This window comes from Babylonia areolata, chromosome 23 (genome assembly GCF_041734735.1).
Source record: "Babylonia areolata isolate BAREFJ2019XMU chromosome 23, ASM4173473v1, whole genome shotgun sequence".
Lineage (NCBI taxonomy): Eukaryota > Metazoa > Mollusca > Gastropoda > Neogastropoda > Buccinidae > Babylonia > Babylonia areolata.
The window spans coordinates 23,206,792-23,225,271 of NC_134898.1; the positions used below are offsets into that span (position 1 = coordinate 23,206,792).

Here is an 18,480-nt window from a genome sequence, read left to right on the forward strand (position 1 = left end):
CAGTTATAAATTCATAATTCCTTAGCTGTCGTCTTCGTAATAGTAATATTTTTAGCCTCTTTCTGTCTTTCGAATCCAGTCATGTATGTTTTCTAAGCAAGCCCTAGTAATTACATATCACAAATTTATATTCCATTATTCGAGCGTTACGAAGAATCAAATCAAATCAAAGTATGGTGCTTGAAGCCTCGCCGACCACCAACGCCATCCCAAGGCTATCGCCACGTTAAGCGTTAAGAAGGAAGTCTCAGTCGAAAGCATTCTAATAATGATACAAAAAATAGGTAAAATCCAGTGTAAGCAAAACAATATTCTTTTCTCCCTGTCGCTGCAGCAATGACATTATGTGCACTTGGACAAAACGGAATCTTACTGCCAAGTTTAGAAACAGTGTGATACAGTGTGACCATCAAATGCACATACAAATACATTTATTCAAATTACTCCATGTTTTTATCCACTCTCACCTGTGCACTAGAGTCACAGAGCCAAAGTTCTCTGGAGCTGTAAGCCGAACGGCCGCACAGGTACGACGACAAACAAGTTGTGCCAGAGAGCACGCATCTACCTGAGCTCTCACCTGAACATCCGTATAAGAAAACTAAATGTTCACTCGAGCGCCCCATGCGCCTTGTGCAACCACACATATATCTTCTTCTTCTTCTGCGTTCACTCGTATGCACACGAGTGGGCTTTTACGTGTATGACCGTTTTTACCCCGCCATGTAGGCAGCCATACTCCGTTTTCGGGGGTGTGCATGCTGGGTGTGTTCTTGTTCCCATAACCCACCGAACACTGACATGGATTACAGGATCTTTAACGTGCGTATTTGATCTTCTGCTTGCATATACACACGAAGGGGGTTCAGGCACTAGCAGGTCTGCACATATGTTGACCTGGGAGATCGTAAAAATCTCCACCCTTTACCCACCAGGCGCCGTCACCGTGATTCGAACCCGGGACCCTCAGATTGACAGTCCAACGCTTTAACCACTCGGCTATTGCGCCCGTCACACATATATCAAAATTGACTCTCTCAAGAAAGTGTTATGCCACACGAAAAAAAAACGTCAACTTCGTTGTGATGATTTCGATCACAGAGTTGTGTGGGACGCATATATCATTGATCTTGTTATTTGTATTCGAATTGTATTCTATGTGACTTGTTATTTGATGACGGTAAAAACTTTGATATATTGTTGACCTTATTACTTGTATTCGATTGTATTCTATGTGACTTGCTATTTGATGACGGTCTAATCAGTGATTAAGTATATTGCACACTTTGTGGATGGCGACGAGCTGAGGGGAAGCTGTGGAAAGTGCATCCCGCAGAAGGGCCATCACATTTTCTCCAGTCTGCAATATATACGTTGATTGTTTCAGTTCATTATCTGATCTGATTCTTTTTTTTAATGGATTCAGTACATATTTCTTGCAATGATTATGTCTCATAACTTGATTTACTTAAGTGCAACGGAGACTACTGAAAATGACATTTCATGAAAGAAATTGTCGAAAAACAGCAGAAAGGAAATACGTTTTAAAATAGAAAGAAAAAACAAGAAAGAAAAGAATGCTTTGTTTTTCTTGTTGTTTGTTTGTTTTTGGTTGCTTATTTTCGTTGTTTTTGTTTGTTTGTTTGGGTTTTTTGTTTGTTTTTTTTTGTTGTTGTTGTTTTTGTTTTGTTTTTGTTTTGTTTTGTTTTTGTTTTTTTGTGGGGTTTTTTTTTGTTTTTTTTGGGGGGGCGGTGAAGAAGGCATGTGAAGCTGTAAAAAAAAGCGGGTGCTCCATGACCTGCATGCAAAAAAGGCCACAAAGAAAAAATAGGACTCTCGCTACCTGTGTGGACACTCTGTCAACGAGACCACCTCTCCGCTATCAAAAATTTTAGTTTACCCTTGTTGTTCATTCGTTCGTTCATTCATTCATTCTTTCTGTCTGTCTGTCTGTCTGTCTGTCTGTCTACCTGGTTGTCTTCTTCTTCTTTGCTGCATTAACTTCCAGAAAGACAGGGTACACTGTTTTAATGGAATACGGGAAAATGTTGCGTTAGATTTTCCGTTCTCTCAATTAAAACAAATGAACACAAGAACAGGGAACGCATGTGACTTTTCTCAAACAAATCAATTTTATTACATTGAGCCTTTGTTGTCACAGACAGGCGAAGTGCCTTCAGCGTTGACACTGATTTGCTGATGAGCCGCGTTGCTGTTCTGGTGGATATTTATACCTAACCATCGTAATATTTGTTCTTTCTTCACTACATTGGAGCGGATGCAAACACGAACAACCTCTTCTGCCACGCTCAGTTCCATCTTGGGCAGCTCAGACTGCATATTCCCTAGAATCTTCCTGGTTCTTTGCTGCAGTTGTGCATTTCTTCTTTTCTCCAGTACTGCATTCAAAGTATACAGAAAAGGATTCAGGGCAGAATTCAGTGGCAAAATAAAGATGGCAGCCCAGACATTTACCACACCAGGGATGGGAACTCCACGATTGGCCAGCAGGCCCATCAGACCAATAGGAAACCAGCAACAGAAGTCTGTGACAACTACAAGGAAAAGCCGCCGAGCAATGGTGAACTCTTGTGACCGCCGTTGTGCTCCTGCCAGTTTACTGGCATTGCAAACTGTATAGTAGATGACAATTTGTCCAGTCCCAATCAAAACGAAGAACAAGAAATTGAGGACAATGAAAATCCCGAAAGCGTAATATTGACCAGAGAACCGTTGGCGTGTGACTGGAAGAGGGAGGCAAATGCTTGTCTCCCCATAAAAGTCTAAGTTGAGCAATAATGGTGCAGTTGCAATGGACAGACCAAGAACCCACACAATACCACAGACAACTAAGGAAGAACGCCCTTTCAGATGAAACTGACTTTTGAATGGAAAATACAAGACCAGCAGTCGGTCCAGAGTAATAAGACAAATAACCATGGCAGCCACCTCACTAGATACAAGGCCTAGGAATCCTGTAATTGTACACAATGAACTTCTCTTCCATTCAGTTTCTCTGGACACATAGATCGCACGGAATCTAGTGTCTGCGATGCCAATGATCATCATGTAGATACCCATGAAGAGGTCAGCAGTACAGAGGTTACTGACCAGTACACGGAAAGCAGGAGATGAGACCTGCTCTCTCACAAACATTCTGTACAACAGAATACCAGCGTTGCCGGTAACAGCCATCGCAGATACCGTCCACAGAAACACCCTGAAAAAGTCTGACCGTAACAGGTCAGTGCACGAAGACAGTTCGTCGACAGGTGCATGGCACTCAGACAAGCTCGGGTGAAAATAACTGCAGCATAACTTTTGGTCATCAGTGAGCAGAATCTGCAGATTACTTAGACCAAAGAAGATGTCTTTGTCATAGAATTTGATCTTGTTCCTTCGGATATCTAAAGTTGTCAGCTTCATCAGTGCATGTAGCGCTCTATCTTCAATTGATTCAAGGTTGGTGTCAGTAACTACAAGATGTTGAAGACTGACCAGATCTGACGTCTTGATGAACCTAGGGAAGTGTAAATCTAGAACTCTAACAAATGGATTTCCTGACAAATACAAAGTTGTCAGATGTGTCAGCTGCTCAAAGTCCAGAGATGACAAGTCAGATAGATAATTAAAGCTCAAGTCAACAATTCCCAGCAGTGACATGTTTCTTAGACATGAAGTATATAAACCACAAAGGGAAAGATTCAAAAAATGCAAACGTTTCATAATCTGTAAGGAATGCAATGATACATTAGCACTTCCGCTAAGATCCAGGTAACGTGCACTCCACAAAGACTGCGGTTCAGAGAGGTTGGTACAGAAGTAGGCATACCCTTCACAAACACAGTCTGCTGGACAGGGAAGATTGCAGTATAGTTCATCATCTTTGTAAGGACAGTGATAGATCCCATCACAGATGAAGTCAGGATGCACACATTGCCTGGAATACTGACAGATGTAAAACCCAGGGCATGTCACATTCTCAGATGGAATATTCTCATCTTCACCAAATCCGCAATCTTGCTCGCCATTGTTAAGCAGAAAGGACGGGATAAAAAATCCGTTAATACATTGAAACATCACTTCTGTGTTACTTTCATCAGGGTCATTCATCTTCGACATTCCATTGCCATTAAGAGTCACAACAGAATAAAAAAACACAAAAAAGTTTTCAGTTCCTCTACCTGTCTTTGGACAGACGTCTAAGTGTTCAGCGTATTCATAAGGAAGGCAGACACCACCCGTGCACAAAATATGGTGTAGAGCACATGCTGAACAGTCCATCTCGTCAGATTCGTCAAAACAGTCGAACATGCTGTTACACCGTTGTGAGCTTTTTATCATTTGCAGGTTGTCACAAATAAAGATGTCATCTGGGACTGAGGAGTCTGCCGCTGGTTCACAGTTCATTTCATCACTCCCATCAGCGCAATCACTGTTCCCATCACACACCAAGGCGTAGTGAACAGGCGGTCCGTAACGACAATGGAACACAGCAAAACCGTTGGGGGACAACTGGTCCACGTCATCAGACTGACAGCGATGGAACGTCTGCACCAAAGAACCGTCAGCACACTGCTTTGTGGGTATTTGGTCAAGTGCCCGTCTGGGTGGAGGGAAGTGAGCGCTTAAAGGTCGACTTACACTCACACTGGGCAAAGTGGGGTTGCGTCTCATACAGACATAACCGTCAGGAAGCTCGTCAGGAAGAGCGCATCTCAAAGGCTGAAGATGAGTGTTTGGGAAAGCGTCAAGCGTGGCACAGTTCAGCATTACCCCAGTTCTCTGGAGTTGTACTTGTTCGTAGGCTATGGGGCTGCCTTTGTCTCCCCATTGCCATAGGTATCTGTACAGGTGATCAAATTGAACAATCGCATTTTGTTTTGTGTTAGGTTTCTGCCTCCCATTTATACAGAAATCTGATTTCTATCATTAAGATAAACAAAAAAAATAACCATTGGTCTCGTTTCATGCTGTTCATTTATACACGTCAGGGATACTTCTATCGTCCTTGTCTTAAATTCAAAGGTGTATATGTGTACTTAGATGTACGAATTCATGTCCACTATACAGCAAATGCTTTTGAAAAGAGAGAAAGAAAAGGAAAGGGAAGAAGCTGCAGAACTGTACATAGACCCATCGCGATGCAAAAGCCTTGAGAGCCTACCAAATACAGGAAAAGACACAAATACATGAACAGAAAAACATCTCTCTCTCTCTCTTTCTCTCTCTCTCTATATATATCTATCTATTTATATATATATATATATATATATATATATATATATATATATATATATATATACACACAAGTATATGAAACTTTTCTCTCTTTATTTGTTTTGTCTTTCTTTGTTTTGTTTTTTTGTTTTTTTTTGGTATTTTTTGTTTGTTTGTTTTTTTGGGGGGATATATATATATTTTTTTTCTTCTTTTTTTTTTCTTTTCTATCAACATAATACCCTTTTTGCTGTGTATGCTAACTGTCCATCTGCAAATTCAAAAGTCTAACATGAGCAGTCACTGCGGCCCCACATCTACCTCTTTTCCTGGTTAAAATCAGTTTTTAAGGTTAAACATTTACTTGATGCTCCTTCACTGCGTTTTTGAAAAATGAAGTGACCAGGGCCAGCAGTTGTTACTGACTCTGTTATTGGTATCCTGCAGTATCCGGTGAGTTCTTCTGGTGGGCGTCTTGGCGTATGTATCTCAGTGTGTGTGTGTGTGTGTGTGTGTGTGTGTGTGTATGTGTTTGTGCGTGTGTGTGTGTGTGCGTGTGTGTGTGTGTGCGTGTGCGTGTGAGAGAGAGAGGGGTGCCGCGGCAGAATTGGTTCTTCTTTGAACTTCTGATCCAATGTTCATCAGCGACCGGGGTTCGAGGCCCCGTTTCGGCATAATGTTTTGTCCCTGGAAAACGCAGTTTACTCTTATTCTCTTCACTCCACTCCACCCACATGTGACTGGGGAATGGGTGCCTGATTTCGGTCAAAAAAAACTTAGTGGAAGTATAGGATTGGACCGTGTATCCTATGGTGAGCCCTAGACAAAGTATCTCTCTCTCTCTCTCTCTCTCTCTCTCTCTATATATATATATATATATATATATTATATATATATATATATATGTGTGTGTGTGTGTGTGTGTGCGTGTGTGTGTGTTTGTGTGCGTCTGTGTGTGTTTGTGTCAGTGTTTGTGCACGATTGTGTGTATCCAGGACAGGTCTTCATTCCCACCAGCGGAACAACCACCCATTCTTCGTGCCGTGGAAAGACTCCACGATAAACACTCATGACACACGCTCTTGCTTGTAGATCAGTTTGGTCAATTATTGGTGGATATCATCCTTTCGGTGACGAAAGTAAGGACTACCATATACAACACTCCCACCCTGGCAGTGCTCATTTGCCTGACATTGCATGGGTTATAACAGTCCAGCTCCCCTCTCATGCTGTACTCACAGCTGTGATATTTGCATCTTGTTCGCATTCCCAGGAATAAGGTGCACACACACAAAAAAATAATATTTAGTATGTGCTCCATTAGCTGCTATTTCTTTTTCGACATACAATTAGTCGTCTTGTTTACTTCTTTTTCATTACCCCTCATGGGCAGGTTTTGGAAGTCATTGTATTGTGATTGATTGGTGGGTTTCTTTCCCGCGATGGCTGAGCACTATTAATCTGTGACAAGTGTCTCTGTATCACTGACATGCCGGAAGTATCTTGCTAGTCAACATGGGACGAAACTGTGGTGACATCAGACATACTTTTGCTCTCTCCTTCAAGAGAAATCAAATGGTTCTCAACTGTTGTCTTCAAAGTTTGTTTTTTTTTTATATCATCATCCTGCAACCTACCCCTCCTCCATCCCCCCCCCTTTTTTTTATTCATTTTATTTGTTGCTTCGTTTTATTTTTTACTTGTTTGTTTTATTCAGTGTTTACACATCTTTGATACACTGTAACAGAAGAAACATTGTTTACTTGCTACCTGAACATGTTCTCCTCCATAAGTATATTGCTGAATGCGTGCACGTGTGTTTATGTGTGTTTGTGTGTGTGTGTAGATGTGTGTGTGTGTGTGTGTGTGTGTGTGTGTGTGTGTGGAGAGAGAGAGAGAGAGAGAGAGAGAGAGAGAGAGAGAAATAACGTGTGTGTGTTTTTTTTCAAAATTCACTATGGACCATAGCCCCTCATGATGGTGTGGTGTGAAACCCTAGTTCATCAGTGATGGAGTCTCTCGTCGGGCCGACGGATGAGTCAGCAGGCAGGCTTATCTGTCGGTGTGTGCTTTGCTGTGACTGGTGGTGAGTCCAAAGCGCCTGCAGGAGGTTGAGCGCGCAGTCATCAGCGAAGAGGAACTCTCTCAACAGTGCCTCAAACACGTTGGACCTGGCGTGGGGTCGCCGCAAGTTGAAAAGTCCATCTGTGCGAAACTGAATGTAGATGTCCCGGTCACAGTCTTGGAAGGCGTCGATCAGCATGGCAGAGAAGAGAATGGAGAACAGTGTGGGAGGTTCCCCAGGATTTCAAGGATGCTTCAATTGTCCACATTATCTTCGCCCCCATCATACTGAACAGTCTGGTTGACCATGTCTCCAATACAGTAATCCTTGAAGCACAGTGCGGCTTCCGCTCAGGCAGGGGAACATGTAACATGGTGTTTGCCGTACGTCAGATGCAAGAGAAGTGCCGTGAGCAGAACAAGGAGCTCCACATGGTCTTTGTACACCTGGCTAAGGCCTTCGACACGGTGAACCGCCGTCGTCTGTGCAAGATCCTCCTAAAGTTCGGCTGCCCAGAGAGCCTAATCTAGCTGATTGCGTCATTCCACGATGGCATGCATGCGAGAGAACAGGAAAATACTGACATGTTGGATCCATTCCCTGTGGTAAATAGAGTGAAGCAGGGCTGCGTCCTGGCACCCACACTGTTCTCCATTCTCTTCTCTCCCATGCTGATTGATGCCTTCCAAGACTGTGACCTGGGCATCTACATTCAGTTTAGCACAGATGGCAAACTTTTCAACTTGAGGCAACTCCATGCCAGGTCCAGGGTGTTTGAGGCACTGGTGAGAGAGTTCCTCTTCGCTGAAGACCGCGCGTTTGCTGCACACACCCATGAGGACATGCAGTTCATTATGGACAGGTTCTCAACCTCCTGCAGGCGCTTTGGACTCACCATCAGCCTCAGCAAGACCGAGTAAGTGTACCAAATAGCGAGCTCACAGAACGCCAGTGCCTCCCCCCCTGCCCCCCCCCCACACACACACACACCATGCAATCACGATCGATGACACAGAGATCAAGTAAGTCGACAAGTTTTGCTACCTGGGCAGCACCCTATGCAGCAACGGAGCCCTTGATGCAGAAGTAATGCTACGCATCGCCAAGGCCAGCTTCCGCCTTTGGCTGACTCAACAACAGGCTGTGGAACAACAAAGGCATCAGGCTCAGCACCAAGATGAAAACCTACAGAGCTGTTGTGCTGACCACCTTGTTGTACTGCTGTGAAACATTGACGACGTATCGCCGTCACATTCAACAACTTGGGCAGTTTGACTAGAGATGCCTACAAAAGATCTTCGGCATAAAGTGGCAAGACAGGGTCTCCAACCTCCAGGTCCTAGAGAGGAGCGGCCTGCCCAGCATCGAAAGCCTGCTGATCCAGTGCCAGCTACGCTGGACAGGGAACGTTGTCCGCATGACAGACAGCATCCCGAAAATGCTTTTGGGGTTTGCGAACTATCACAGTGTCGTCCAGTTGAATTTCAGCACTGCAGGCACGTCTTTCACCATCGGGTACTGCTTCATCTTTTGTTTCTTGTTGGCGCGGTGTTGACAGATACTGGCGTCTACCTGTGACGTGGACTGCAACTTCACGGGTACTTGGGGAAAATTCTCTTTGACTTGACACCAGACTAAGACTGATGCTGTTTGATTAAAGACGCTCGGAAGTTATGCAGTAACTTAAATCGTTCTTGTTTCCACATGGCTTTCCTTCAATGTGTTGCACTTGAATTCGTGGGTGTTAGAAGCTCTACTTCGGTGAAATGATGGAGTAAGTATTAATGATGTCTAACAGTTAGTCGCCAGAGGGTAAAGTTCCACAGAAATCAACACTTACTTATGACCAGGGACTTCTTTGGTAGGGGGGTCATGCTTTGGGATTCAGGGTGGTGATCGGGGATGGTTGACTGGCATGCCAGGCAATATTTGATAGTGTTCTCCAACTGGCGGTCGATATGAGGATTTTCACAGTTTTCTATGAATTTAACTATACCCTGGTGTCCTTCATGAGCATTTTTTGATGACGAGTTGCTGCAAAGATCGGGGAGATGACGATTTGTGTACTGTGAAGGATTTTGATTTGTCCATTGCTTTGCACAGTCTGGTGGAGTGTGATAAAGTCCAATATGTACTGACTTTATGACTGCTTGGTATGTAGGGCCATGCTCTGTGGCATGGGCGATTTTGCCCCAGGGTCAAGGCCTTGTCGTTGGTCATGAAGTTGACGTATTCATCTGCGATCTTGGTCATGTGATTGGTCTTTGCGTCAGCCTTGTACATCGGACATCTGCTCAGAAAATCAGCTGGGTTCCTGTCTCCAGGTTTGTATTGTAAAGAAAAGTTGTATGGCTGAAGTCTAAGGTTCTGTCTCTCGATTCCGGTTGAGATCCGAGACATTGTCGTGTAGATCCCATGAAGGGGTTTGTGGTCAATGGTGATCATAAAGTGTTGACAGAACAGGTACAGGTTGACATGTTCGCATGTCCACACGACAGACAGTGCTTCATGTTGTTTGGGAGAATTGCGACGTCAGTCAAAGCTCGGCTTGTGCAGGCTACGACACGGACATTGTCATTTTTGTCTCGCTGTAAGAGAACACAACCAATACAAAATGGGTTCGCGTCGACAGTAACTTCTTTCTGGAGATCAGGTTTGAAATATTTCATGACCTTGACACCGGTAATCTTCTCCTTGAGTTGAACAAACACCTCCCTGTGTGCCTCTTGAAGTCCATGACCAGGGTGTATTCTTGCTGGTGAGGTCAGACAAGGGGTTGTTATTTCAGCATAATCCATGGTGAAGTGCAAAACATAGTTGTTTATGCCCAGAAAATGCAAATTTCTTGTGCGTTCGCTGGTGCAGGCATGTCATTTTGGAATCTGGAGAGATGCCGTTTTTCCCACAAACAAAACCGTAGAATTCAATGAAGACTTGCACTTGTTGAACTTGCACTGACATGCTGACTGGCATACTTACATACTGCGCCGAAGCAATACTGGAATAAAGCCAGTCAGTTAGTCTCATATTAAGAGAGATAATGTGACCATCACCACGAAATGTGTAGGCTATGATGTCACCACCATTTTCAAAGAAATGTGCATTTCCCTTTCAACACTGAAAACTGTTTGTTAAAAAAAACCCGGACAAACAGTACTAAAGATACGAACTGTTCATGTGATATCATCTCCACAGACTGTTTATAAAATACTATGCTTAAGTTTTCTGATGTCATTAATAGTGACTTGATAACGGGCAAAGTTTATCCATTATTTGTAATCTGCTAGCTCCTCTGATCCTTACCAATAATGGGCAAGCATTGTTACCCATTAATGGTAATGTGCAAATTAACGCTCTGTGTACCATAATGAAACTGATTTTCTAAACCTGACTTCACAAATTTAACAGCATATGATATGGAGTTTTGGAACACGTGGTGTGATCAGTGCATTAGGTTTGTGCAAAGATCAGACGTCTCCTGCCTTTTTTTCTTTTATTCAGAAGATGTAGTGTGGTGTATAAGGATCAGTTAGTATGCTTTAGCACGCCCTTAAAAATGAAACTGAAACTAAAACAGTTGGAACACAAAAAGAAGGTAACCCTTCACCTTACAAACCACCACCACCTATGGCCCCACCTGACACCACCGCAAAAGAAAAGGAAAGAGTAGGTAAAAGGACAGATTTTTTTATATACAAACCTCCGTTTAGTTTAAGCAATGATAGGGGTATTATGTTGTGTGACTGCAAGGTTCTTTTTTTCTTTTTTTTCTTTTTTTACAAATCTTACACTCGTTTGTCGTGCAGTAAAACAGACGGACTTACATACATTCATTCATACATACATACATACATACAGCCACAGCAAAGAATGTGCACTCGCCCATACAGCGCTCGTGCAAAAAATGAGGACCTGTAGAGGTTGCGGAGGTTTTTAGAAACCGGCTTCACTTTCTTGATGCCCACAACCACGCTCGAGTGACCGCTCTGCTTTACCATGTTGCCCACCAGTCTGATTCCTTCATCATCAGGCAATAGGGCCAAAGTAGCCCCGTACATAGAGGCACACGTTTCTTCCGCTTTAGTGGGGTAGGTGGGCTGAGACGCACCAAATATACCGGAGAAGCTCCCCATCAGGTCCATTTTTAAGCACTGATCCTTGTAAGGCACCCATCCTTTCTCACACCCTAGCGTGGTGTACTCACATCCCTCTTCGTCCTCGTTGGATTTGCACTGTTGGACCATATCACATCTAAACGTTTTGGGCACAGTTAGATTCCCAGAACAGTCATACATTGGTTTACTTGTTACAAGACTTGTGTCATGCTCCACTATTGAGGGCATTCTTGAGATGGGATGGGCAGAGTAAGAAATTTCAAATTGCGAATACGGTCCACTAAAGACGAAATCAGGAGCATCGAACACCACAAGGACTCTTGGTACTTTCAGCAGAAGAGGATGTAAACGCCAAAAGAGAGGGTTTGTGTCGAACCTTCTCTGCTCCACTTTTTCTGTTTCACCAGCTAGGGTAAAGATCAGAATTTTATCAGTATAACTTTTCCGAAGATAGATATTATTGAATTGTAAGATGATTCCGTCACTGAGAGAAGACACTTGCAGGTCCCACGTCCACATATGGCTGCAGGTGTGGAAAGTGTGTATAAACAATATGAGCCCGTCTCCTACCTTTCTTACTCTTTCTACGTTCGGACATGGAGTTTCCTGCATTGATTTGGGTGAAACAGTAGGTTCATGTGTCAGGTACTGGTTAGACAGATAACCATTATTTGATCCCCCGTTTTGTCCGTTCCACGAACTGTTGTCAGTTGGAAGTCGGGTCACATTCAGATGCCTAGTTTCCACAGGCTCCTGTGACGTGTACGTGGATGCCTTGTTCCCATGAGATGGGGTATATTGTTCTGACCGTGGGAGACATGGCCAGAGAAACAGCATCCAAAGACAATGTAGATATATTGCCCAGAATCTCCTCGATCTTGTCTCCATTTGTATCCCGCTTCCGCGTACCTTCGTGCTTAACATGAAACAGAAGGGAAAAAAACGAATTATTCGATGGTTCCTAACTCAGCGTAATCGGATGAATTAGCTACTAAGGTAAAAACAACAACATTTCGATTATAAGTATGCACTGAACTGTTGAAACAAAGTCGCAGATTACTTTTTTTTTCTGTGTTCCCATTTCCAAACAAATTAATGGAAGTCTTTCTTATTTTTGGTTACCAAAAGCTTACCTATGTTTCTGAATTTCCAGTTCTTAATTGTTTTTTGTGTTTTATTTCTTTTTTTCTTTTTTTTCGTTTGCTCGTTTGTTTGTTTTGGTTTAATTCATTTTTTCATCTTTTTTTTTCTATTTTACACATTCAAGAAACATATAATCTGATCACATGTTGCATTTTCATATTCGTTTTCTAAGAATCTGTTTGTTGCTTCCTCTGTGGTTGCTGTACATGTCTTTAGAGCGCAGTTCCATTTTTGGAACATTATTTTGTTCGCGCACTATATTTTTATGATCAACAATAAAATGATATTATCGTGGTCCTTTAATGAGTCCAGTTATTTTTTCTTATTACTTCATTCCTTTTCTGAGCTTAGTGGGGTTTGGGGGTATTTTGTTTGTTTGTTGCGGTGTTGAGTTCTCTTTATTGTATCTCAAACCTGAGTTTCTCTCGTTTTACCGGTCTGCCTTTGAACAAGGTTTGTTTCACGGTGAACAGGTGTGCCTGAAGACTTTCATTCTAAGGATAGCTTACTCCTCTTTTCTTCTAATTTTTAAAGGCAATGTGGAAGCTGACGAAAATCATTTTCCTTTTGTGACAATATTTTACAAAAATTTAAAAAAAAGCATCCGTTGTTATCATTTTACATATTTCCAATTTTTCTTTACTATTCACTTTACTGTATTTTACAGGCAAATTAAGAACACAGTGTTCCTTTTGTATGCAAAGTCGTCATTCATCAAAGAAATGTTGTTTTAGTGAGGAACAGGGAAACAGCATTTAATTTTAAGCACAGCTGATTTGTGATCCAAATCTGGAAAAGTCCTGTGTATACACAACGCACATGAACCAATACTGCTGTCGGAAACAAGATAATCATCCAAGCGATATGCTATTAATAGTCTAAATGGACACCCTGTAAGCCCACGATTTATCGAAATCCACGAGTTCTCTCATTTTGAGAGAAAGAATGAGGGGCGCCCCCACGATTTCTCTAATCGTTGGATTGCGGAAAATCGTGATCACTCCCCTGCCACGTTTTCTCTCAATTGCGAGAAATCGTGGGGGCGCCCCCATGATTTTTCATAATTTGTGAGACATCGTGGGAAGTCCCCCTTATTTTTATCAAAAATATTTCCTTTATCATCAGAGTTGGTTTCTTGTCTTTTCTCAAAGTAAGTCTCAGAGAAAAATAAGAGAGAGAAAAAGACAAAAGAAAAAGGGGTGGTGGCAACAACAGCGACGATCATGACAATGACAGTGGCGTGAGCGAAAGCATCAATAGTAATGACACTGACACACAACTGATCATTGCATTTCACATAAAATAGATCACTGAAATGCATCGACCTCAAATTCAACATCGGAAATCAATAGCGAAAAACGAAATTCAGGCAATGCGCATAACTCAAACGGAAATATATGATATAATATCAAATAATATGACTTGAACCGAATCTTTCCTGGATGCTGAGAATTACATGAAAATGATTCATTTTTCTACATAAATGTGATAGCAAAAAGGTGTTTCACAATGCTTTTACCTCGCGTAGGGCGCGTGAAAAGTGGACGAAATAGTTTTGATGCTTGTTGTGATGCAACCGTTTCTGTCACATTTATTTAGAATGTTCTTCATTTCATGCTTGCTCATTTGTTCATCTGTTTGTGACAGCATCCTTCCCCATGCAAGGCTGTGCTGAAAATAGACTCTCGGTTTCATAACTGACACTAAGAAATGAACATATTTTAAAAACAGAGTGAAAGAAGACCAAATCAACCAGCCAAGTAAACATATATAAGGAAACACACACACACACACACACACACACACACACACGCCGCGCGCGCGCACGACGGTGCCGTCACCTTCACCCTCTATTGTTGATGCTTTCGCTAACGCCCCTGTCATTATCATGATCGTTGTCGTCATTTCCTCCATTTCTCGTTTCTCTCTCTCCTTTTTTTTTTGGGGGGGGGGGGACAAGAAACCAACTCCGATGACAAATATATATTTTTTTTTATAAAAAAAAAAAAAATAAGGGGGACTTCCCACAATTTCTCGCAATGGAGAGAAAACGTGGGAGGGGAACAACCAAAGTGAGAGAAATTGTGGGATTGCGAGAAATCGTGGGCTTACACACTTCGTGTATACCTTAACGTCGGGTTGATATAACAAGCACGCATCAGTGAATGTAAGGTTTTCAATGTCTTATTAAAAAAAAAAAAAAAAAAAAAAATAAAAATAATAATAAACACTTCTATTTCTGTTTCATCGCAAGCTAAAGTGGATATCAAGATCAATGTTTTGTATACATTTTAAACCACCAAGCATAATAAAATTACTTTAGGCTACTTAGTGTATTCACAGGAAACCTCTTCATGTTTCGATCTTTTTTTCTTCTATTTTTTCGGGTTTTTTTTTTTTTCCTTATTTTTTTTTATCATTTGGGCGCATATACATTTGCAATCAAAATAATGTTATGTTTTGACAGTACTCTTGACTGGCATGTTCCAAAGCTGATCATAATCCTGTTATGACTTTTTCTTGGTACCTTTTTTATAGTCGAAACAGAGGGTGGTATTTTCTCTTTCATCACGCAGTTTAAACGAATACACGCAGTTTTCAACTCGCATGGGCAATAACCGCGTATACACTCGTACATATGCACATTAAAAGCGCAAAAGCAAACAATGGCATTCCCATGCCAGCCCCCCCCCCCCCCTCCCCCCCCCCCGCCTTCCTACCCCTCCCCATTCCCCCCCTCCGCCGCCACCACTAACACTCTTCTGTGCCGCCACTCTCCAGGTGAGTACACTGTCCACAATAGGTGCTCAGAGACTGTTAGACATTTAAAAGTTTTGCGACAATTCGCCTTGTCTTATTTGATACTTTCTGTAAACAGCTCGTGTGGAATGTTAGCCTACATTTTGTGGACTTTTCTCCGAAAAGTAATGTAAATGTGGAATGTGTCTGGGCTTTTGTGGAAATTAAAATTTCAAACTGATGCCACACGCATGAGAGGATTTATATGGATTAATCTGAAGGCTACTCACACACACACACACACACACACACACACACACACACACACACACACGCACGCACGCACGCAACACGCACGCATACACACACACACACACACACACACACACACATGTATATATACACTGAATGGAAGTGTGTATGTAAATGAAAAGTTGCCATTTTAACACACAAACCTTTTTTGTGTGGTGTATTAACGCCCTATGCACACCAAATATTGAATTAGCACAAATGGACAGACTTTCGTTTCATTGAACAGATAATTATACAAGACTGTCTCTCCCTCTTATTTTCATAACCATGGCAGTCAAACTAAATTCCACGAAATGATGAGGTGCGCCTTTTTTTTTTTTTTCTTCTTCTTTTTTTCTTTTCCCTCCTTTCTTCTTTTTTTGCGAATAAGTGCGCCTTCTGTTTCAGTGACGTTGGGTTCTATGATATAACTGCAGTCAGCCGTTCACTTTGTGAAGGGGTTCTATTCGCCAAACCTACAGACAAAAAAAAAAAAAAAAAAAAAAAAAAAAAAAACCAGCTGCCGGATTCCAAAGGTATTTTCTCTGCCCTACAGCACCCAGTCACACCAAAGCAAACTAATCATTCTGAGTCTCAGCTCACATTTTCAGCAGTGCCAAACACCAGTGTTTTCAGTAATGTTCATGCAGGTACAAGCCGCATGATTTCGTTCAGTGATTCTTCAGAATTTTCCAAGAAGCTTTTTCTTTTAAATGTCACAGCTACGGTCATAAATCAGTTGGTTCGCGAAGAAAGGGTTACTGCAGCGACTAACGTCTAACACTCGGTATCAGTCGGTAGTATTCGGTTAACACTTTCTTCACCGTGGACTGAGTACTGTGAATCAAGGAATACTATAAATCAAGTGACGTTTTCTGTTGATCTTTCGTTTTTACCTGTGAAAATCAAAACCGAGATACCATCCTTTGTATGAATTCTCATAAATCAAGCATGTAATAAATACCACTGACAACAAATCACGAATGGAGTATAATTGTATGTATGTGTGTGTGAGGGAAGGGGGGAGGGTATGTAGGTGTATGTGTGCGTGCACATGTGCTCACGGGTGTGCGTTAACCACTGATCCTTTTTTATTTCCTGTTCGAACCATTACACACACACACACACACACACACACACACACACACACACACTTATGGGAACTGTATATAAGGGAAGTGAGTATGGAGTTAAGTGTTGATATTTCTTAGCCTTGAGCGTGAGTTATACTGCAGAGTTTTTAACTTTTTGAAGTTTGTCATCAAAGTGTATGGGACAGCCGAAAAGGAGAGCATTTCCACAGTCTCGTCTAGGTAGGGCAAATTAATAAACCGACGTTTTTGTGGTTTCTGTGCTAGATATTGGCGAATGGAGCTGATTTGTCGGAGCGCAGCATATGCTGACCTACAAATGTGGTTGCTGTGTATGTAAAGTGTTATGTCATCTGAAAGCATGTTCCCTAAATTGCGCGCAATGTCTAAGGTTTCTACCAGGATAGATAAAGGCTTAGGAAAGTCAGAAAATTGAGTGAATGGGAAGTACTTCTGTTTATCATCATTTATTTGTAGTTTGTGTTCTGTCACCCATGATTGACATCTGTGATACATGAATGTAAAATTATGTATAGTTTCACCTATTTCCGTGAGGTGGCATGTTCTATAAAGCTATGTGTCGTCTGCGAAAAAAGTGGTTTTTATATGACGCTCTTCTTGAAGTGTTGTTAACACGTTTTCGTTATGTGTAAAATATATATGACAGGTATGTACTTTGACTCAATTTCTTCATGTACAAGCATTTCTGTTACGGCAAAGAGCATAGTGATGAAAAGACAATGAAATTAGCATATAGCCGGAAGGAAATAAAATAAGTGAAGCAGCCACTTGAATCCGCTTTATGAACCCTGCTGAGAATAAAAGTATCAAAACTAGTAAATTATAAGGGTCGCTTCGTTTTGTCATCTATGGTTAATATCGGAAGCACTGCCTGCTGGAGTGGGAAGGGTACAAGGGTACTGAGTGGACATTTTTTTCACCACCAGATTTTTTGTGTGGCTGTGGGATGTCTGTGGCACTCTGTTGTACCTACCAGGGGCCGTATTCAAGACAAAATTTACTTTGCCTTCAGCCAAGTTACCTTTGACAGGGTCGGCACCCGAGGGTACAGTATTACGTGAAGGTTAATTAAGTAATCTTCGTATTCAAGACACGCGTGGTGCACTCAGCAAGGTTACATATCGTCTATAAATTATACATCCCAGTCATTCCCCTCTGCGTATGCTCTCAGTTTTACTTCTTACTGCACCACACTTCAGAGCAATGTCAAGACAGTTCGCAAAACACGTGCTATCCACAAAACACGCCTGTTTTTTCCTTAACACAAAGAATGCAACAAAAGGATGCACTATATTTACCTCTGCTTCGTGGGCAGTCACCTTTGGCAGATAGTCAGGGTTTGCCTTTGGGTTTAAAGACCCGCAGGTAGGCTCTTGTATTCCTAATACCGGATATTGCTTATCCTCGGGCAGTTTCCTTTGCCTCAGACAGATTTCCCGCAGATACACATTAAATTTTTACCCACAGGCACGATGGTCTCTTGGCCCCAGCCAGGCTGTCAGCGTCATGGTGTCTTTGTACTCTGACCCCCTGCCACTGTCTCGACAATAACCACGTCAGGGGCTGTGTCCACAGTGGCCTTTTTTTTGCAAGCAGCAGCACCACCCATGTCTTTTGTTACCTCACTGACTGACGTCAGTACCACACACCCACATACTGTGCTGGTGACCACCCACGTCTTTTGTGACCTCACTGACTGACGTCAGTACCACACACCCACATATTGTGCTGGTGACCACCCACGTCTTTTGTGACCTCACTGACTGTCGTCAGTACCACACACCCACACACAGAA

At 42.2% G+C, this 18,480-nt stretch overlaps 1 protein-coding gene across 1 annotated transcript; it reads right to left on the reverse strand.

Annotated features, from left to right (window-relative positions):
• Window positions 1-1,261: 1,261 nt before the first annotated feature.
• Window positions 1,262-16,243, reverse strand: LOC143297615 (uncharacterized). The gene is made up of 5 exons (XM_076610031.1): window positions 16,177-16,243; window positions 11,198-12,316; window positions 4,185-4,846; window positions 2,269-2,975; window positions 1,262-1,360 (listed from the first exon to the last, which is right to left on the reverse strand). Exons 2-5 carry the CDS (start codon window positions 12,286-12,288, stop codon window positions 1,262-1,264), a joined length of 2,559 nt encoding a protein of 852 aa, XP_076466146.1. The 5' UTR covers window positions 12,289-12,316; window positions 16,177-16,243.
• Between the last annotated feature and the right edge of the window lie 2,237 nt (window positions 16,244-18,480).